The 22,456-nt window shown below is 39.3% G+C and overlaps 1 protein-coding gene across 3 annotated transcripts in view; it reads right to left on the minus strand.

Annotated features, from left to right (window-relative positions):
• Positions 1-3,816: 3,816 nt before the first annotated feature.
• Positions 3,817-22,456, minus strand: part of SH3RF1 (SH3 domain containing ring finger 1) — a 44,202-nt gene continuing 25,562 nt past the window's right edge. For all 3 annotated transcript variants that reach the window (XM_083457257.1, XM_083457255.1, XM_083457256.1), the window contains exons 4-12: positions 22,240-22,335; positions 20,821-21,123; positions 19,892-20,002; positions 15,183-15,334; positions 13,880-14,050; positions 13,472-13,731; positions 12,715-13,061; positions 11,164-11,498; positions 3,817-7,244 (exon numbers count right to left, since the gene is read on the minus strand). In XM_083457257.1, coding sequence (XP_083313383.1) covers positions 7,076-7,244; positions 11,164-11,498; positions 12,715-13,061; positions 13,472-13,731; positions 13,880-14,050; positions 15,183-15,334; positions 19,892-20,002; positions 20,821-21,123; positions 22,240-22,335 — 1,944 coding nt within the window. In that variant the 3' untranslated portion in view covers positions 3,817-7,075. The remainder of the gene's footprint in view (positions 7,245-11,163; positions 11,499-12,714; positions 13,062-13,471; positions 13,732-13,879; positions 14,051-15,182; positions 15,335-19,891; positions 20,003-20,820; positions 21,124-22,239; positions 22,336-22,456) is intronic.

A 22,456-nucleotide genomic window follows, 5' to 3' on the forward strand; every position in this document is an offset into this window, starting at 1 on the left:
GCATATTCACCCTAGTATCAGAGGGAGCTGCCAAACATTGGTCAAGAATACTGTCTGTCACCTTGAGATGGCCATGAATGGAAGAGAACTTGTGAGTCTTTCTATGAATAAAATGGAAGTTATTTCTGCGGCGAGAAGTTGTGCAGGAAGTGTTAGAGGCATTCTGGATGACTGAAAAGAGGGGTGGTGGTTTTACACGGGGCTCTGTGATTTTCAATCAATGTGCTGGCCACTGTATATTTGCCTAGCTGTCCTGAATCCCCACACACTCTGAGCTAAGTCCCAACAGTGCACAGAGCAAGCAGCATAGTCTAAGAAGAAAGTGCTAGTGACAACAGTCCCAAGGACAATGCTAGAGAGGAGTCAAGACAGTACAATGCAATGAGAAAGGTTTAAAGTCAAACCGTAAGGCCAGGTTTCAGTCTCTGAAGAAGATCCAGAGTTAGAGTCCAAGGTCAGTCCCAAAATCGCAGTCTGGTGGCGCTCCCAAAACAGTCAAGCTGTGGTCCATCAATGGTGGAGGTTGAGCAGACACACAGTCTCTGCCTTGCTGATCTTTTTTGTTCCTCCCAGTCTTGTTTGATGTACCTGAGCTAGCTCCAGCTGAGTAGCTGTGCCTCTCCCCTTAACGAAGCATGTGATCCTCACCTGACCTGAGCTTAATCCAGCTGAGTGACCACAAACCTCCTCCTGGACCTATCAAGTCCCATGATCTTCACCTGATCAACTAGTAAACTGGGCTGTGCTCTCTCACCTGCCTCAAGTCTCTTAAAGTGTACTTCCCACTGTTCATGATGCCTCAGAGCCCGTTGTGTTTTCAAAGAAAGGAGCACATCCAGTTCTGGTGATGTGACCTCTCCCCCTGGCTCCCAGGAACTGCTGGCTGCCCCTTTGACGTCCTCTAATGTCCATTGAGTACCTCCTAAGTTCCCAACCTCCCCTTCTCCCTCTTCAGCTTGTCCCAGAGTGTACCATTCATGGCTACGCTCCTCACTGGGCTCTTTTTCCCCTTCCCTGGTGTCTTACCTGTTCATGACATCAGTGTTCACTAGGCATTTGTGTGCATTGTAAGGTCTGGGCCCATAAATTGGGAACCCTTTAAAAGTGATGTCAGGCTGCATAGCATCCTGTAGAGATGTTAAGTTGTGGGTGAACATATCAGACAACACAGCGATTCTTCAAACAGCTCTTGTTTATCCACAGGCCAGAACAGAACTGAACTGAAGGGTTCAGCCAGCCTGCTTATATAGAGCTGGACTAGAACGCAACAGTAACCATTTTCTGTAACTATCCAATCACTGAACGTCACTTTCGATCCCTTATTTGCATATGTGGACCTGAGTGAAAAGTATCCCCCTGCTGACACAGGGTGAGAACTTTAGTACATAATAAGAGGTACGTGCTTTCCACATGAACAACAACAACAACATTTATAACAACAACAACAACAACAACATTATATGCTTTCCATCTGACTAGGTTGCCCCAGGCACCTTGGATGGCTTTCAACAAATTATAAAACCACAGTAAACCATCAAAAATTAAAAACTTCCATTGTCAACAGAGCAGCAGGTATAGCCATGACACGGCACATGAAACAAAACTGCATCTCCTCCTTGCATTATCACCCTTTATCATTGTAGAATTGCCTACTAAATGTTACCCTACCCTGCTTTTCTCCAAGCAAACTCAGCACATTAAATGTAAAGTTATTTATCCATAAATTCAACTACATTATGTTGCCATAAATCTATTCCCAAGCCCCACATATTCTATTAAGTTATTCCTGGGTTAGCATACATTTGTTTTCTCTATTGCCTGATACCAGATGTTAAATTTTCTAAAGCTACATTATAATCATTCCTTTATCCTCTCCTCCTCTATTGTTCTCTCAAACTATAATTGCTTTGGGCAGAAATTGTGTCATTTCTATATAGTGTATATGCTCTCTGCATAATAAAATGCTGAAACACTTTGTGATAATTTCACCTTCCACCTAGTTGGCTAATTGCCTATTTGCATGATTAAGAGGCAATGATCTGTGATGTCCAGTCATGCAGTAAATATTGACAGCAGTTCACGCATTAAGATAATCAATAATTGCAATTATCATGTTGAAAACATGTTATGTGACCTCATCCACGAATCTTTTATAGAAATTGCTTCAGTCCATTTATTTTACAGTATCTTGATGCTCCTCTGTCTTCTGTCATCATTAACTTTCCCTTCTTATTGAGGAAATTCTTGAGTTAGAATAAAATTTGTTACATGCCTTGACTTGGAGTGCTATGACTGGACAGGCAGCCAAGTTAAGAATGGAACTGCGTGTTTGAAAACATGCAGTATCTACACAGGTCTACTGGGCAGTTTTCAGAAAGCGGAAGTTCTTTGCCTTGTCCCTCTTTCAAGGACTCCACTTCGTTAGTTTCCTTTAACTATATGCTTTCCCCCTTCTCATTTCCTTGTTTTGTTCCTTCACAGTCCCTGCAAACATATTCAGCTTCTACAAGCATGCCAAACATTGGAGCAATAATACTTATAGAAAAATAAGGCAGTTTTCTTGTTTAACAATAAGCAATTTGTTTTGTGTTGCTTTTTGGAGCTTAATTTTTTTCTGCCTCCGAGCAAATTTTGAGATTATTGCAATTTCTCAAAAAAAAAAGAAAGAACCATTCATTGGGTATAAATTTCATTTTACTGATCTTTGTATCCAAGGTAGACTTTTTCTTCAATATGAGGAAATCATTATTTACCAAAATGTCCATTTTACATGGTTTGGGGGTAGGGGTGGGGGGCAGCCAACTATAAAAAGTGTGTTTTGAATACCACCTACAGTGGTACCTCGGGTTAAGTACTTAATTCGTTCCGGAGATCCGTTCTTAACCTGAAACTGTTCTTAACCTGAAGAACCACTTTAGCTAATGGGGCCTCCTGCTGCTGCTGCGCCGCCGGAGCACGATTTCTGTTCTCATCCTGAAGCAACGTTCTTAACCCGAGGTAATATTTCTGTGTTAGCTGAGTCGGTAACCTGAAGCGTATGTAACCTGAAGCGTATGTAACCCGAGGTACCACTGTATTACCAAAACCTCTGCAGTCAAAGTCACATTTTGTGGCGGAAGCATCATGAGTACCTACTCCTGCATCACAGCTGATGGGCACAAGTGCCTGGCCTCCTGTTGGCAGCCTGCTCTTCTCCACTGAAAGTCTCCTGCCTTCTTGCATCTGGCTCTTCAAATCTTTAAGTGAATGTATGCTCCCCGTCCCCCAAACAGATTAGCACATTAAAATGATCTTACTGGCAACATATTCCCTGTGCTTCACATTTTCTCTAACAACGAGTTCTTACAGCGTCCTTTGGGTTTCTTTAATGTCATTTTCATTTTTAAAAATCACCCAAGCATCTATGCTATTGGAAATTGAAGGATACCATCCAACTGTATCAGATTCTTCACCTCTACAGGGAATATTCTCTGTGCACAAACAGCTCTGAAGTACCTAATGGTATGCATATAGCAGACCTAGACTGATTTAATAAAGCATGAGCAGCTTGGCACAGGAACTACCTCCTACAGATATTAATAGAATCAGACAGAGATGGAGCAGCTCATCAGCTAGGTCATCTCCATTTACCTTATAGCCATATTACAACTTATTTCTGCTTGTAATTCATCTTACATAGCTTAACTAGATGGGGGTGGGGCTTTTTATTGTTTGGTTTAATGAATACAGATTAACAAAACATATATTATTTGACTATTAGCCTTAAGTAATCACAAGTCTTTCAAGCACACATACACACACACTGGGTTTCACATGTTTGCTAAGAAAATATTTATTAGGAATGGAAATTTAACAGAGAAAAACACATAACATTCACTGGACTTTAAATATAGACACTAAATTTTTTCACAGAATCTCTTTTAAGGTAAAACACAAAATGAATGTAAAGGTTTTTTGTTCATACACTGGATTACACACAAGCGAAAAAACCCTAACCCAACTCCCACAACTTTATAAAGGTCACAAGGCATAGAAAACTGCATTTTTTGTCATTGTTGTACTGTTGTGTAACAAGCCCTTAAAAACAAAAAGTGATTTCTTTTATTAAAAAGTCATTAGAAAATGTATTATATCTAACAACACTATCATATTAATTTATATTTTGATAGACTTTACATAATAAAACCCTATGAATAGAGGTACCTGTGTCACACAGATATTCTACCTTATGGAGAAGAGAAAAATTATCTGTAGTAGTCTTTTTAATATATAAAACACTAATTTGTGAAAATAAGGTTTGACACATTAGTGTCAAGTTATGCTGAACTAAAGTTCATTTCATTAGCTTGTATATCACACGAATATTCAAGTAACTAATTTTTCTAAATTCCACAAGAATTGAGTTGTACAGTGTCTTGTATGGGTGTTAATTTAAAAATGATTTCAGTTCCAACAATATAATTTATATGAAGACTATCATGAAACTACTTGATATTGCAAGAAAATCCTTCAGCTAATAATTTCCTCCCCATGTGTAAAGTAAAAAATCAGTTGTGTTTTGTATCAGAAAATCATTAGCCTACCATCAGCTAGAGTATATTTTTCTCCTTTATATTGCATATATCTCCCTTAATTATATTGTGCTGCAAGTTCAGTTCTGGAAAGGAATAAGAACTTTCCAAGTCCACCAATTCTGAAAGTAGGGGAAAAGGTGCCAGCTGCCTGCTTTTATTCATAACTAACTTCTTAGCAGCTATATCATGGGCAGACAGCGTATCTCCAGCAAGACAATCTGCACTAACTAAAATTTTGCCTATTGCTAAAGAAGCAGGACCCTACCAGAATAAAGGGTGGTAACAGTTAGTTAAATCTCATGTAGGAATAGGTTCAGCTGAGCATGGCATAATGTGATTGCTGCAGTCAAGCAATGGTATAAAAGACAACCTTGTATGTATAGAATGGATCACCAGTGCCAAATGGATTTTAAAAGCCCTGGAAATGGTAGAGGTTTTCTTGTACAGGATCCATTTAGGGTTAGCAACTGACAGTTCCCAGGCACCAAAGATCTGGTCTGTCAGTTGCTAACTTGCCTCTCTTTAATTCCACATTTCTTGCTACTGTTGAGAGATATCAGAGGCCAAGACTAATGTACCTAAGGGTGACAAATCTCTCCAATGTCACCCTTTTGGCTTTCCCAGCTGGGTAGCTGTTTCAGAAGCCAAGAAACAGTTTAAGGGAACTAGAAGACTGTGCAAGTGACAAAAAGGTCATTTCTAATCTGTCATCCACTCCCTTAGCTTCCCCAGTCACTTTAGTTAGAATGGAGAGGAAGAGGGAAGATTAATAGTTGGACATGGAAAGACTAGTCGTTGGGCTGAGTATATTTAGACCCCTCTTACTCCCTTGAAAAGGTGGCTGTTACAAAAAAAAAAGCTCCAAGAACTTTGTATTTTATCTGAAAGTGAATGTATAACAAGAGTCACAAATAAAGCTAGAACACAATCTTCTATTTATCACCCCTGCGACATCGAAGTTGTTGTTTTTTTGTCCCCATGCTTCAGTGTGGTGGCTAGAAAAAAGGAGTGAGATGGGAATGTGCACCCCCATTTCTGCCCCCCCCCCCGGTTATAAATAAGTTAATTTTTTGATGAACAAGAGTGAAAAGGCAGCAAGGGGGGAGGGAGTATGTTCTTGCTGAAATGTGGCACAAAACAAGCTCCCCAAATCTCTTACATTTCTGGAATGATGTGAATATTTGGACTCTAGAGTACTCTTTACATAACTAGGACTCACTCACTCACTAGTCTTGGTCAGTGGCTTCCGTGATGCAGACAGCTGGTTGATTTAACATCTCCAAGTGGGCACTTCAAAAAACCCACAACAGGAGACTGGAATGCAATCTATAAATCATGCAGTGTTTTATATGCCTGTGATAATTTGGTAATACATGCAAGACAATGAGTAGTTAAGACATATGAAAGTAGCAATAGTTACAAAATTAGCAAAAATTTTCACAGTGTTCTTACAGCCTTTACTTTAAAAACACAAGTGTATCACTTACCACCACTATTGCTCAAACATTGTAAAATTGTCTCTCAGCCATGCAAATCACTTTGAAAAGGTAAAATAAGTAAATGACATTTCTTGGCATATTTAGACAGTGAATGCAAGTTGGATTTAAATTTTGAATTCTACCAGTTCTTGCAGCTAATTACTATTTCTCATTGTTCTGCAGAACATCTTTTAATCTCATTTATATTCTGTGAGTGCCAAAGAACTAGCCAGATCCACAAAGCAGTATCTTGACAGATGTCCCAAACTCTTGAATAAGCAGAAGCTAGAGAATGTTGATTTCCCATTTCCTGGCATTTTCACCATTTTTTATTCTCACTCTGTGAACGTTAACTCTGTTGTAGTTACAGCTTTGCCTTTCAGAAATATTACACTGTCTGGAGAATTTAGACTTGTCCATTGACAGATAGTTTCTCACCCAAAATAAGAAAAGCTCACGGTACCATTTCATCCCAGTTTGCAGGTTCAATTTGACACCACATCACCATCATTACAGCCAACATTACCCCATAAAACAAACTCACTTCACTGTCACGCACAGTGGGAGAAAGCAATCTGTCAGAAACTATGCCTTTGTATCTAAGGAGATAATCCAGCTTCTCCTTTTCTCATTTCATAAATTAATAAGTTGTTAATCATAATCACAAAGATTAAGCTATTAAACAGAATTCAAGTTTAGAAAATTAAGAATAAATTAGTTACAGCCTTGTAAACAATTGCTCTTTTGTGTTACATATTTGGAAGAAATCTTCCTGTGTAGTGTGAGATCAGACATTACAAGGCACACATTACACTTAAAAATTCAAAATAATAATAAAAAAAACCCAGCAAGTCTCTCATCATATTTTTTATGGCAAAATTGTGCTGTGGGATACTGGAAAACATAAATATAAATTTGTCTATATTACAGACATTTAAAAAGTCTTCAATGGCTGCACTATCTCTTGTAAAATATTTGTGCTATTTTATAGTGCTGTGCGATTTGAAATATTTGAAACAAATCTCAGATACTCTCCACAAAGCTGCCAGGGAAAAGGCCAGTTTTTCCATTTCGCTGCAATGTGCCTTTGAACCAACCATCCTCACGTTTTTTGTGTACAAAAACAACATCTCCTTCTTTAAGTTCAAGCTCAGCTTCACTCTGAGGAGGATACGATACCACAACTCTATATCTGCAGAGCAAGAAGATAAAAGTTCAGGTTTTTATTACAGAGACTGCCATTGTTTGCAAACAAAAAACAACTTAACACTTGCCAGATACAACTTGCAACAGGAAGCTGCCTTGAACTGTTCACATCCTTTCAAAAATACGTGCATTTTCTAAACACAAAGTGCATTAACATGGCAATGTCAAGTAAATACAAACAAGCCAGCTCCACTGAATTCTCTGGGAAGATGTTAAGTGTTAGGTTGTTTTAAAGACAATTCTTAAAAGTTGACACGTGGCTATTATACGATTTTGTTTAGCTAAACAAATTAAACTATAGTAAAGTTTCAAATTCAGTACCTGTGAACTGAAATGCATATTTATAGCAGAAGAGTAGCATACATGATGAAATAATGCTAAAGGAGTTCACCATAACTGGTAAAAATGTGGTCATATAAATACACTGATTATAGTTAGGGACAGAAATATAGCAAGGGAAGCAAAACCTCTCTCAAATCACTTCTCTCAAATCCAACTATTCTGTCTCAAATTCAAGTGAACATGCATTGAAATATGCAGGAGGTCTTAAAACAGTGCATTATCATTGGGTACACAGGTTTGTGCGCTGATTTTGACCTGGGCGTGCTGATTTTAAAAACCCCAACAATACTCAGATGAAAGGTTATTCACAGGCAAACTTCTCACTGGGATTAAAACATAAGTGGTAAGCTATTTCACATGAACATCCAAGGAGGAAGGCTTTGTGTTATTCAGAATCAGGTTCAATTATAGAGCTCTAGAGAAAACATAAATGGCAATATTAACTATGGTTCAAATATATGCCTTAGTTGCCATATGCATGGAAGTAATTGTTCTACAATCTTGCTTAGGTGAAAGCTCAACCGGGAAATTACACATATGCATTGAAACCCCAAATACAAAAGCAGCCAAAATGTAATAACAACATAAAAAGTGCAGCAGCTTGTAACCTTTTTGTCATTTTTGCATTAAATATATTTCCCCATAAATATTTGTTCTGATTCCGGCAAATACATAATTGCAAGTGCCACTGCAGTTTTTGTTTTTAAGAGGATACATACATTTTTATTAGGGACAGACAACATGTTATGAGTTTGAATACATAATCTAAAATTAGTAGTCCCCGTCCTCCCCATCCCCCGATTGTATAAATGGCTTATTATTTTGCCTGACTTCTGTTTATTAGCTCCAACCCAACTGAGTAGAAGGGCTAGAGACAGGGTCTATAAATTCTGGTTCACCTTGGTAGTGAATTTTTAATCTACTAAGCAGCAGTGAAATCCAATCTCTCTATAGTACTACAACAATATTGTATGCATTATTTTTTCTTTAAAGTTTCATCAGATTGAAGGAAATTGTAAAACAACAACAGCAAAGACACAATTAAAGCCTTAACTAGGTTAATTGAACACATGGATTTTTTTTAACTTTTAAAATGCAATCTAATGCAATATAATTCAGAAATGAGTACGATGAGAGGCCATAGTTCAGCAGTTGAGCACATGCTTTGTGTGCAAAAGGTCTTTGCTTAAGAAAAAAGGATCAGGTTAACAGCTATTTGCCCTGCACAACTGCTCTCAGAGAACTCTTTGAGTGGCAGCCAGTGTGGGGGCAGGATTGAAGACTGTAGTTCTGCCCAGAGAGCCATGTTTCTTGCTTAATAGTTCATCAAAGCCCTATGGCTGCAACACACCCTGAGGGATGGGCTGGTGCCGTCATTATACATCTTTGGGCACCAAGTGAAAACTTCTATCTTCAACCAGGCTATTGGCCTATACCCTTTTATATGTCCTCCTGGGAGGGAGGGAGGGAGGGAGGGAGGCGGTTATCGATTTATGAGGGTATTTTGTTCTTGTTTTATTGTGTATTTAGTGTTTTTATCTTGTACATTTATTCTGTGAACCACCCTGAGATTTAATAAATAATAATACCACCACCTGCTTACAGTTCAGCTTTGTAGAAACCACCTCTCCTTCCACAGAATAATGAAACACTGATATCTATACGTAGTACAGTGGTGCCTCGCAAGATGAAATTAATTCATTCTGCGAGTTTGTGAATTTTTCGTCTTGTGAAGCACGGATATGCATTGACGGTTTCCCATAGGAATGCATTGACGGTTTTAAGAAAAAGGCGCAAGACGTTTTCGTCTTGCGAAGCAAGCCCATGGGGAAATTCATCTTGCGAAGCAACTCAAAAAACAAAAAACTCTTTCGTCTTGTGAGTTTTTCGTCTTGCGAGGTACCACTGTACATTTTTGAGAGCAGACGAGAGGAAATGGAACATATCTCAGCAGGTCCTGTAAAAATAAATAAGCATGCTTCCTTTTTGGCCATAACATGGGATGTTAGAGAGAATCCAAAACAACCATGCTTTCCACCCAGACCATCCTTGTAACAATGGAGAAGTCTCTAGTCAACAAATTGCTGATCACTGTCATAATCATTTCCTTTCCCTGAGTCCTCACAGCCCTCAGGCAATGTTGCTGTTGCAAATGGGGATGGTGATGCTCTTTCCTTCTAAGCTAGACTAATTCCCTGCTCTTATGTACAGCACTGACTTTCCTGCTTTCCTCTGACATACTGGAGCTTGACAAAGAGGAGATTGGGCTTCAATATGATTATTAAGAATCTTTCCCAGCATCTCTTTTTCAAGCACTAGATGTCAAAGGAAAATTAACATTGCAAGGTTCTGAGTGCCATTCAACTACAGAACAAGCGCTACTGATCTACACAAGCACCATTCCCTAACTCAGAAAAAGCAAACAGACTCCGTCAACTGAGAAACTACAATATCCTGATACTGAAATAAGAGAAAAATGCTACTATATGAGGAAACAGAAGCAAGGTTGAGAACTCAGGTGCCTGGCCTCCTTACGATAATTAAAAATATTGATAAGGGAATAACTGTGATAGAAACTTGATTTGGATTCAATAGTATTTGAATTTTTCAACAGAGTTCAGTTCTATTAAAAAATAATGCTAATATACACAGAATTATGAACCAGAAATATTAAGGTTGACTGAACACCTAGTTTTAATATATGAAAGAGACCTACTCAATCAGACTGAAAGGGCTTTAGGAGTGTGTGAGAGGGTACTGACCTGGTAATACTTGCTGAAGAATAGCATACTATTTCAAAAAATAAAGTTCAGGACTGTTTCCATAAGAAGAAGAAAAAGAGTTTTGATTTGATATCCCGCCTTTCACTCCCTTTAAGGAGTCTCAAAGCGGCTAACATTCTCCTTTCCCTTCCTCTCCCACAACAAACACTCTGTGAGGTGAGTGGGGCTGAGAGACTTCAGAGAAGTGTGACTGGCCCAAGGTCACCCAGCAGCTGCATGTGGAGGAGCGGAGACGTGAACCCGGTTCCCCAGATTACGAGTCTACCGCTCTTAACCACTACACCACACTGGCAAAACAAGAGTGCTGATAGATCAAGGCACAGGCTATCCAGTTTAGTATCCTATTTCCACAGTGGGCAACTAGATGCTTATAGGAAGTCCATGATAGCTCTTTCCTGCATGTGTTCCCTCAGCAACTGCTATTCAGAAACAGAGTGTTCAGCCAACTAGGCTTTTTGGCTGAATCAACTTTCCACATCATTCCTACAACACAACTGTGCAGGAATCTATCGTGGAAAAGCTTTATCGGGTATAAGCCAGAGATGTAGGGCTCTCTTACTGCCACATGCATGCAACTGTAGGTTGTAGCCACTGTCAAACTACTTTTATGATTTCATTTCAGAAGCAACAGTACATTTCAAACCCAGGTTAGGTCAACAATGATTTTTTGGTGATCATAGGAACAATATAAGAATTCTATTTCTAGCATTTTTACTGATTAGCATTTCTAGGCCCAGTTTGTAGCCGTTATTACATTTTATTGACTAGAAAATGACTTACCGTTCACACACAACAGGCCTACATTCATTCAGGATTGGAGCTAATGAAGAGCAGGGCTGGCGTGGAGGGGGAGCTATAGGAATACTGGAATCCAAAGAACTTGCTTTCCGATGCGTAACATCTTGCATTGATGTAGATGTTTCATTGTCCGCAGAGCAGGACTCAGCTCTTCCATGACTAGAAGCCGATGGAACTTCTGGTCCTACAGCACCTTGTAGGGCCAGCTCCGCAGCTGCCTGCTCAACTTCCAGAGTTGGTGATGATGGTGGTGATGCTCGAGGTTTGCGCTTGGTAGACGCTCCTGAAAGTAACTTTAGCAAACCCTTTTTTTCTTTCTGGAAATAAATAAAAACATTTGTTTTGAAGCATGAATATTCACTGTTGAGGAAAGATACCAATTTGCAGGCAACATATGAATTCCTAACCATGCCTGCAAGTTCAGGGCTAGGCCCTGTTTGCCAAGGAACAATCAGGAGTGCACTTTAATGTTTCAATGGATCCTTTGCTACTGCATCTTTACCTGTTCCACACCTGATGTCACATATGACATTAGGTGTGGAGTAGGTGGGCATGGTCTTACAAAAGCAGCCTTGCAGGCTATATTAGGACCTCTGCCACACTTTCTTGGGCTCAAGAGCTGGAGGTTCCCCACTGCTGTCCTAACCAGCAATCCAACTGTACAATAAACCTGAAATGTTATATACAAAATCCAATGAGAGCAGCAACAATAAAGTGTTCAATATTTTTGTTGCTTGCATGTTGAAAATATTCATCTCTGCTCTAAATATCAGAAGGGCCCAGGATACTGGAAGTGAAGTATGGCACATAACAGAAGCAATGGAACTGTTATATACAAAAATTTCATCCCTTTATTCAATAAAATTCTACTTCTGATATTCTAGTAACATCAGGAATTCCATTCCATTACAGTTGTTTTCCCTCCTAAAGGAACAAAAATCTGACCATACTTTACTTCTTACATAAAGAAGCCAAGCCTGGCACTAGCCTAATTTGCTGTCACATCAAATCATAAAAATATATGGTTTAATGTGAATGAACAGCATTCTGGTGTTTGTTGCTCAAAGGTTCCTGGGCAGTCCTCCCCTGCTCTTGCTGTGCTGAAGACAAAGCAAGCTGGAGTTTGTGTTGTCATGCCATCTAAACCCATGCTCATAGTTGGTTTGTTTCTTTTAAACAAAACACAAGCGGTAAGCCAAGAACAAACCTTTGTTAATACGCATGGTTTGTTTAAAGATTCAGATGACACAAAGCAGACTCCAGCTTGTTTCAGCTATGGTGCAACAGAAACAGAAAAGCCAAAGGAACACTCTAGGAACTTTTGAAATTGTCTACTAGTCTACTGCTCATTCACATTGTTTTAAATTATGGTTTAATGTGATACACAAAGCAAGCCACTATCTGGCACTAAAGGTGATAAGAATAAACTAAATGGCAAGCTTTGGAGTTACACCTAATAAAGAGTCCCCTCTATCTATTGGGTTATCTATTAAAGAAAAACATCCTGAGCGGCAACCAAAATGTCATGCTCACCTTGCCATCTCTATCTGATTTACTGACAGTAGTAATTCCTCCAGCTACTAATGTGTTCTCTGGGGAAGCTGGAGCTCCAGGAGGGGCAGTCACAGTTCTCCCATTTGCATCTCCATCCAGAGATGCAGAAGTGCCAGGAGATGCTGTTGTACAAGCTAATGGGAGATTTGTCCGGTTGATATTCACAGCAGTGATGTAAGCAGCAGCATTAGAAAGCTGAGGTTGGAGCTGTTGGGAGGCAACAGAATGGTGCGGAATAATTACAGCAGCAGGAATAAGGCATGCTGAACTTTGAGCCTGAATGGGCGTCACGGTGGCTGTGGGTCTTTCTTGGCTGTGTATTGCAACTGCAATGAGAGGGGGAAACATAGTATCATGAGACTGAAAACAATACAGCATCCACTTGTTGTGTTATTTATCACACTATTAATTCCACAGTCTCGAGCATTAAAAATGGCATGTGTGTGCATTTCAGTATAGCAACCTAGATCTCCAAACCATCTTTTATGGTATTAAAAATATCTGACCAGTACCTGATGCTATATTGAATACTATTGTACAGAGATAAAATTTATATGTAAATATAAATACTTCTGATTCTCAGTGAATAATATTCATAGGCAGATTCTCTCTGACACTGGAGTTGGTCTATAGCCATCATGTACTACATTCCACCCATGACAAGATACATGGGGTCTCAGAGAAGTTCATCCTGATCATACTATTACCTAAGCCAAGGAATAAAGCAATGTTTTACCTGTTCTAACTGCATTGCGAGCCTGGTTGACTGTCATTTGGCCAGTCATGTGCATAAGAACCTTGGTCTGTGGACTGGTTTGTATATGTGCAGCAGAGACCACAGCTGTTGGTACTGCACTGGCGTTCATTGTCACACCATTTCCCTGAAGTTTTTGCAATGTTCCTCCAGCAGTGGAAGTATTGACCATAGTCACCACCCTCCCTGTCTGACCAGCAGTAGATACAGGGACTTTTGCTTGGGACGCACTTGTCACTGCCCTGTTAAAAGTAATGCAAATAGTTTATGCACACCTTATTAAACCAAATAAGGCCTATTCTCCCAATCCCAACAAGCCACCACCACCACAGAAAATCTGGAGTTGCTTCCCCTTTTCTTTGTAAAAGATACTTCAACTGAAAGCCTCACCTTGTGACTGGTGCCACGTAATTGCCAGGGAACACACCAATTTTGCTTGTATGCATGGATGTTCCTTTGAACCAGCCATCCTGACAACGTTCAAACACCAAGAACATCTCTCCTTTCCTCAATTCCAGTTCATCATCTTTTCTAGGAGTATATGGATAAATAGCGATATACCTAGAAAACAAAACTGTTTATAATGGTGTGCAGGAAAAACTAGACAAAAAAACTGTTCCTAAGAAAGTCATGGCTTCCCTTGCAGAGTGACAGCTGCTTGAAAACTGAGCCATGAGGGTTCATTAAGAATGGGAAGTAGCTCCTTATGTAGTCACAGAAATTTCAATCCGAGAAATAGTTGCACATACAAAGAGTTATCCAAAGAATTCTGTCCCTAACTCCTTATCAAATGTCCAAATGTTGGTGACAGTTAAAGAGTAACATGTCAATAGTTGAAAGAACCATTCTTGATTTCATCTGTCTTCCGTCATTTGCATATATCCCTTGAGGGTCAATATAGAAGCCTACTTGTCCATTGGCTGGTCCAAGTTGTAACTAAGCTCCTACCCAGGAGACCTGATTTGGTCAAGAATCATTAACTATGTCCCAGGACTTTTGCCAGTGCAGAGGCCTGGTTCACACATAGTGTTAAACCACAGTTAACATTAACCATAATTAATATTAAGCATAGTTAATAAATAATAATCAATGCTGAGGCATCTGGCAGACAATAACTTAAACCTTGATTTATTACATCTCAGAACAGTTAAAAGTACCAGCAAGAGCAGTATGATATTTTTTTTTTTTTTTTTACATTCACCACTCATGGCACTGTAGCTTTTGGGCAGTGACACACATCTTTAACAATAGTTATAGAGGAGGTCTGGGTTCACACATAACACTGTTATAGTTAACATTATCTAAGTTTTATACACCATCTACAAACCTTTACAAGCATAGTAAAGCTTTTGGACTCACACATATTGCTACACCATGGTTTAATAGATTATGGTTTAGCATTATGTGCGAACGAGCCTGCTGTGTCAGGCAAAGCCATTCCAGGGATTTTCTGTACCTCATATAATCTGCTATTGTTGTTCATGACCAGTCCTGGCTGGTCATGGTAACCAATCTAGATCTTGGTGCAATGAGAACCTTGGCCATCCCTTTCACATGCACCAGGCACTTTTCACCCCAGATGACAAGTCAAACATTCCTTGTCTATCCAGAAATACTTGAATTTTTTCCCTTTGGCAATTCTGCTCTTTGATACCATTTCAAGGTTATACTCAACAAGTTTTATTTCACTTACACACTTGGTCTTGTCTGTGGGCGCAAATGTGCTATTTGCTCAGTTGATCCCGCTGCAGATTTTTGAGCTGCTCCTGAAGGCAGCCCAGCAGAGGTTGGAGCAATTATTGTAGCAGATAAGAGAGGTGGTGGTGGTAGAGGGGGATTCAGTGTCTAGAAATAAAATATTCAGAAATTCAGCTGAAAATGGTATTGATACACACAGTTACACACAGTTACACACTCCCAAATTGACTTGGATCCAGTGGTCGTGAGTAGAGGTTCCACTGTACACCAATTTCTCCATTTTCTGATACAATGTAACGGGACAATCCCTTGTATTTCTTTTTTAAAAAACAAAATTTTATACAACAAAGAAACAAGCTCAAAGCATTGCGTCTAAATACACATTTCTTTTTTAATGACAATTTTATTGAATTTTTAAAACCATATTAAACTCTAAAACTAATACTCATTCATAAGAAAACACAAAACATAATTGTATAGGCAAAAGGAAAGGAAAAAAATAGAGAAATAACTACTTAAGTCTCTTTATAACATTTATTTCATGCATATAATATCATTTATCCACACAAAAGTTTTTCAAACATATTTCCAATATTCAGTGGTCTGAAAAGGACTGCAATCCATGGATGCTTTGAAACCAGAAGCTGTAATGCAGTAAGCAACAAATTTCAACAACAAGCCACCCAAACATTACTTTGTTTTTCTCTATTTTTTTCGCTGTTCTTATTTTTATGTGAGCTACCTTGAGTCCCTCTTAGGGAGAAAAGGCACGGTATAAATAAATAAATAGATAAATAGTTAAATAAAGTAATAAAATAAAATAGCTGTTCCCTTTGACCGCAAAATTCCCTTTGACAGCTGGGGTACAAAAGGTACCTCTTACTGTTTTATTTTAAGTGCCATTATTCAAAATTTAGGATTGAAAATTATGAGATAAGCAATGGAAAGAGCTCTTTTAACTGGCAGTTTCTAATGGGGCTCTATTCTTGGATCCCTTAGTTACTCTTTTCATTTGTAAAACTTCAGACTATTCTCTATGTTGTTGCTGATACTTCACATTATGTCAGAACCAGAGATACCCAGCCACTACAGATTATGAGTGTTCAAACCAGGACAGGGGAAAAACACACAACCAGAAAATTCAATTACTATTTTAAAATGATGGGCATGCCCACAGCATCCCTGAAAACTTTGCTACAGCCTACCAATCAGTAACTATACAGCAACAACTTCCACACACTACATTGACACAAAGGCAGCCAACCCATACAGGCTGACCTGCAGACAGTTTCATCACATTGCCATACCCACAACATGATAACTAGGCAGCAGCCACAGAGATCCATTAGGCATCTGTTAAAGCAGGAACAAATACATTCATGAGGTTGCAGTGGCGTAGCGTGGGTTGTCAGCACCCGGGGCAAGGCAAGTAATTTGCGCCCCCTAACCCGTGGATTTGCGCCCCCTAACCCATAGATTTGCGCCCCCTAACCCTAACCCCCAGATGTTGCGCCCGGTGCGGCCGGCCCCCCCTGCACCCCCCATGCTACGCCACTGTGAGGTTGCTTGTTCCAATCCCCCTCCAAATGGAGTAAAGAGGCAACCACAACAAACAAGGGAGATCCACATATGCAAAGCAGAAATAAAAGTTCTCAGGAGGCAGGTGGTTCCAATTCTACCTGATTTACTTCCTCTTTCCTTTTAAAGCATGGGTAGGCAAACTAAGGCCCGGGGGCCGGATCCGGCCCAATCACCTTCTAAATCCAGCCTGCGGACGGTCCGGAAATCAGTGTGTTTTTATATGAGTAGAATGTATGCTTTTATTTAAAATGCATCTCTGGGTTATTTGTGGGGCATAGGAATTCATTCATTTCCCCCCTCCCCACAAAAATATAGTCCAGCCCCCCACAAGGTCTGAGGGACAGTGGATCGGCCCCCTGCTGAAAAGGTTTGCTGACCCCTGTTTTAAAGAGTTATTTAATGAAAAGAGGCTGATCAGAGTAGTAGTGGCAACATGCAAATGAAGTCACACACAGTCACTGGGGCCCTGGTTCAAATACCCTCAGATATTTGGATGCTGATATATCTCATATCCTGTACTGTACCATAGCCAGGGGTTAGCATTAGCATTTTAGCATCCTTGGGCAAACTGCAAGGTGCTTCATAACTATCAAATGGGAATGTGCTTGTTTCTGGTCTCTGAGGAAATGATTAAACCTAGCAGTTACTATCCTTCTAAAGCACTTAGGAACCAGGAAGTAAGAAATAGAGGAGTGGGATCAATGGTCTTATTTACAGAGTTGAAAGCTATACTACTCAATATAGAAAATAACCATTATATAGTTCCCTGACACCTGAATCCATATTACATATTTCTAATCAGGTGACATGACTGATTGGTTTGTTCATACACATAGATAAATACCCTGGGAAGTACTTTGCCCTTGATTAAGAGCTGTAAACACTTTCTAGCTCATATCAGATTAGCAAGCATTAAATCAAGCTAACAAAGTTCAATAACTTGACTAAATGGGATTATTTATTCTGTCAATGCAAACTGAAACAGCTCAGAAACAATTAACCACTCACTACAGCCAAACTTACACTTTGCATATTACGTATTGGAAAGTGTCAGAAAATAGAAGCTCACATACATCACACAGCAGCAAATACATGGCAGTGTATATATAATCAAAGGTTTTACTACTTTTTACAGGTTTCTACTCCACTTAACAGCCCAAGGACTTTCTGTGCGACTTCCCTACATATTCTTCACAAGAATGATTTTCTTCATAAGACAATTCAGGTAATTTTCAAAATGTGAATACAAAATGTGACTAATATCCATCCTACAAGAAGCAACCTAACATTTCAGAAAATACGCATTGCAACACATTCTAGGAAACGTGCTACTTTAAAATTGTGAAACTAGTCCCATGAACCTGTAAAACCTCAAATTGTTTTTGAGTAGCAGCAACTAAAGCTGTGTGGCAAACTATGTTTCAAAAACCCAAGCCACCTCCTAACAATTCTATAATCAAGTATATATCCAACAGTTTGTATAAAATTTTCTTTAAAAAATTTAAAAAATACCAGTTTCACTTATGCACTCATCCCTACCATGTGCAGATTCCCTGCTATCACAGAGACCTGAACATTCATATTGCCTGGATTTCATTCAGTGCCAATAACAACAACAGAGTTAACCTATTATAGTACACCAATGAACTTTCATTATTCTGCAACATAAACTTTATAGGCAATGCACCAAAATGCTTACCAACCTCCATTCAGCTCAACCTGATTCTGTATTGATTGTTTAACAAATAACTTTTCCTAGAGAAAGGGAGGGAGGTGAAGAGGAAGAGACAGAGGGAGAATGTACTTCTCACAACTGTAAGAAATTACAGGATGGAATCCAGCCACAATATAGATCTAGGAGTGAGAAAAGACTACGTACAGTTTCTCCATGTCTTCTCATTTCTAAGTAGAAATGAATGTTGGAAATTAAGAAGGAATTAATGAGCAGGCTCACTGCCCCCTTCTTTTTTCCTTCTTGAATGAATGAAAAAAATGGGATAAAGCCAATATTCCATCCATTCAAAAGCACCCTTTCACAGGCCAATTGTGCCCCCTCTCTCCTTTTCAGGCTGTCAAATTAAAACAGGCCCACACAAGGAAGGCCAGGTGCTCTGCAGAAATAAAAAGGGATGTAGCACTGGAGGGATAAAAGACTCCTCCAAATGACTGCAAGCAGCAACAGCAGCTCCTTCTTCTGCCTCTTCTCCTAACACACCACAGCACGCAGCTGTTTTTTTGCTTTCTCTGCCAGCCACCTATGCTATGCATTGACTTGTCCATGGTATCAGTGCTAAAGAGAAGAGGCATGAAAGCAGTTGGGAAAATCCAATGGGAAGGAAGAATAGAGTTCCTCTTATCCTGGATGGGTAGTCTTTCTGAAGGTGGGCTGCACCCTGTGCAAGGACAGGTTGGGCTCCCTACATGAAGAAAGGGTGAACAAGGAAGTGCCGATGGGTGGCAGCACTCGGAGCACATCAGATGAAGGACAACAACTAGTTATCTGAGTGCTTTGCCTTATCGGCATCCCAGCCCTTCTGTCCCAGCTCCAAACTCCAGTCCACCACCTAAGGGATTTGCTGTACTGTGCCACTGCTGCTGACAATAGCTTCAAAGACCCCTTGAGGTTACTCCACAGCCTTCAAGGGATCCATGGCCCACTGGTTCAGAATCACTGCTTAAGACTACATCCTGTCTCTATATAGTCAACTGTCTTCAATATTCTGTAAAGGCAGAGGTACCTACCAGGCAGTTTTGTTTTAATTCATGAACTTGCATATTTCTGCATACCTAAGGTGTCTCTCAAGCATGCAGAAGCCATGATCTGATTTTTGGATGGCCTCATTTAGCTTCTTGGTTACTGCGCTTCACTATTAAAGGGAATAATTCAACACAGCACTTCATAATAGATTCTGGGTTTGAAATATTTTGGAAGCCACAAGAGTCTTTCAGTCCTACCATCAGAGCATGTATTATTTTCCAAAGGGGCAAAATTCATTATATAGAAATCAAATGTTCCACCACAATACACCTCAAAGCAGCTTGCAAAAACTGTAGCTTCTAGATTTCTGTAAAAACAAAGGGCAATTCAGATAAAACTACAACATAATGTCAAACTGTACTTACACCAAGAGCAGATTGGTAGGTTGCTTCAGGTGGAAAGGTAAATGAAGGCCCTGTTGTCACTGGGCTACTGGGTGGTGGGGTCACAATTAGCCCCGTAGTACTAATATGAACCTATCAAAACGTTAAAAAAAGTTAAACTCATTATGGGCCTATCAGCAGATAAAATAACTACTGTTATGAATGGAGCATATGAACCAGTGGGGTTTTCCTAAACAGTGTTAAGTCTGGTTTTGGACCACAAACCTTCAAACAAAATAAAATAAAATGAACCACAAGTATTTGTAATAGTAATAGTGTAAGTGGTGGGCCAATGTATTCAGGCCAAGTGTTTTCATTACTTTCAGGATGTGAGGTGAACATCACCCCGAAGACTGGATTAATATTTGGAATGGGACTTTTCCTGCTTCAAATGATGGCTACCTTCAGCAGTCCAGCAACATTCCCTTTGTAATTCAGAATATCCCACGTTAATGACACCACTTCCCCACAACCCCTCTCCAGTCAAGGTAAAACCACACCCTCCCTTAAGTTCATATTTACCCACCCCAAAATACATTAGTATTCCCCATGACCATCTTCAGCCAGCCTAGTGACAGATATTTTTCTACTCTATTTTGCTCAAGAAATCAAATGTCATATACTTTAGTAGTTCATGCAAAATATTTTAAAAATAATCCATCCATGTTTTTAAACAAAAAGCTATTCATATTGAAATAAACCTTTCAGTTGCTTAAAGAGCAGTAACAGCTCTCTTCCGCTTATAATATTTTGGGAGTGCATGAAAATTGTCCCTTTACGTATAATTAATGACTGCTTGCACAAACTCAGAAAGTCAGTCACAATTATCTTCCACTTATTTTGACAACCTTTTAAATTGTTCATCTAAAAAAAGCTATGATATGCTTTGTATTCTACTGCTAGAAAATTACCTGAGAAGGTGCACTGCAGGAAAGGCCTGTAAGTTCACTGATGCGGGCTGCAGCAGTAGGGTTGCTAGAGCTGATGAGGACAGGAGGACTGATTTCCATTGAATGACGATTCTGAGAAGCCTGCGAAGCCTTGTTGGACATGGTAAGAGAGGTAAAGGAGTGGCGTTTTTTGGTGTTCTTCTTGGTATCCGTGTGCTTTTGAACTGAATTGCTATGGGATGCACCAGACGTGCCTTCTCCAGAGTCTCCTGCTGAACCTGAGGGCTTGTCCAGTTCTATCAGCTGCTTTGCTGTTGTGTTAAACTGCAAAACAATGACACGCAGAATTTAAAAATGAATAATCAGTTGTGCTTGCACATGAAGGAAGCTGGTGTTTCAAATGGAAAATGGCTTTTTTAAAGACTTTTTTTTTCAAGAAAGGAAAACATGAAGCTATTTGTTGGGGCACCTCAGCAACTGACAATATGAAAGGGGGGCAGAGAGGAAGAAAGACTATACATTTGGCTGTCATTTCAAAAACAAATTTTCGAAAGTTTCCTATTTGGAAATTTTGGGTTGAGCTATCTGCTGATTCTCCATTTCTATGTGTATATTGTCAGAATGATCCTTAAAATGTATCATTTATTCATAATTGTCAGTACTTTGATCATAAGCCCTAAGAGACTGAGAGCAGGGATGCAAGTGTTTCAGAAAAGTGATCAAGGAGACTCTCACACACCATCTCGTGGTTATCTCGTGAATAAATAAATAAAATATTTTGGGAAGTTGTTCGTTTGCTATGTATTTGGACACCTCTTAAGATATCATAGCCAAGATGGTACCTGAGACTGAGGAGAAGATTTTTATCCATCTGTAGATATGCTTGGATGCCATTTTAAATCAAGATGGCAGTGACAGACCTAAACTACAGCAATTTTAACCTCCAATTTTAAAACTGAACTGATTTTTTTGGTTTCTTGGAATTCCTCAATTCAGTTTCTGTTTCCAGAATTTTGATTCTTAAAATTCCAACACTGGTATGCCATAAATGTAAAAGTGATGTTTTACATAAGTTATGAGAGAATAAACACAAACTCAAGAACTTTTTTAAAGGACACCTTTGCTCCCTATACCACAATATTTCCACACTACCAGTTCTGAATGAATAGATTTCAACATACACAATGAACAAATAACAATTTGTTTGCCCTGCAGTTGCACCCATGGATTCTGTGACAAGTTCAGCTCACAATAAAAGCGTGTATCTGTTACATAACTGAATTTATCAGAACTCTTAATTTGTCCCTACATTTCAAAGCACAGAAAATAGTGAGGCTGGCCACCAAGATTATCTAGGAAGTAACAAGTTTATTGCAAGTATATATTACATTTTCTACCATTATTATATTTTATATTAAAATATTTTTATGGTTCTCTCACCTCAACATATGAAATAGGAAATATTCCTATTTTGTCAGCCAACATTCCTTCAGCCCAGTTTTCATCTACTCGGCGAATCACAGTCAGAATGTCATCCTACATTAAAAAGAAATACGCAATTAAACAACTAATTTCTTTTAAGAACACATGCATTTCCTGATCAAGAATAGCACTATTTCTCAAACTTGGGTCCCCAGCTGTTGTTGGAATACAACCA

Source organism: Podarcis tiliguerta (genome assembly GCF_965153285.1).
Source record: "Podarcis tiliguerta genome assembly, chromosome: 9".
Lineage (NCBI taxonomy): Eukaryota > Metazoa > Chordata > Lepidosauria > Squamata > Lacertidae > Podarcis > Podarcis tiliguerta.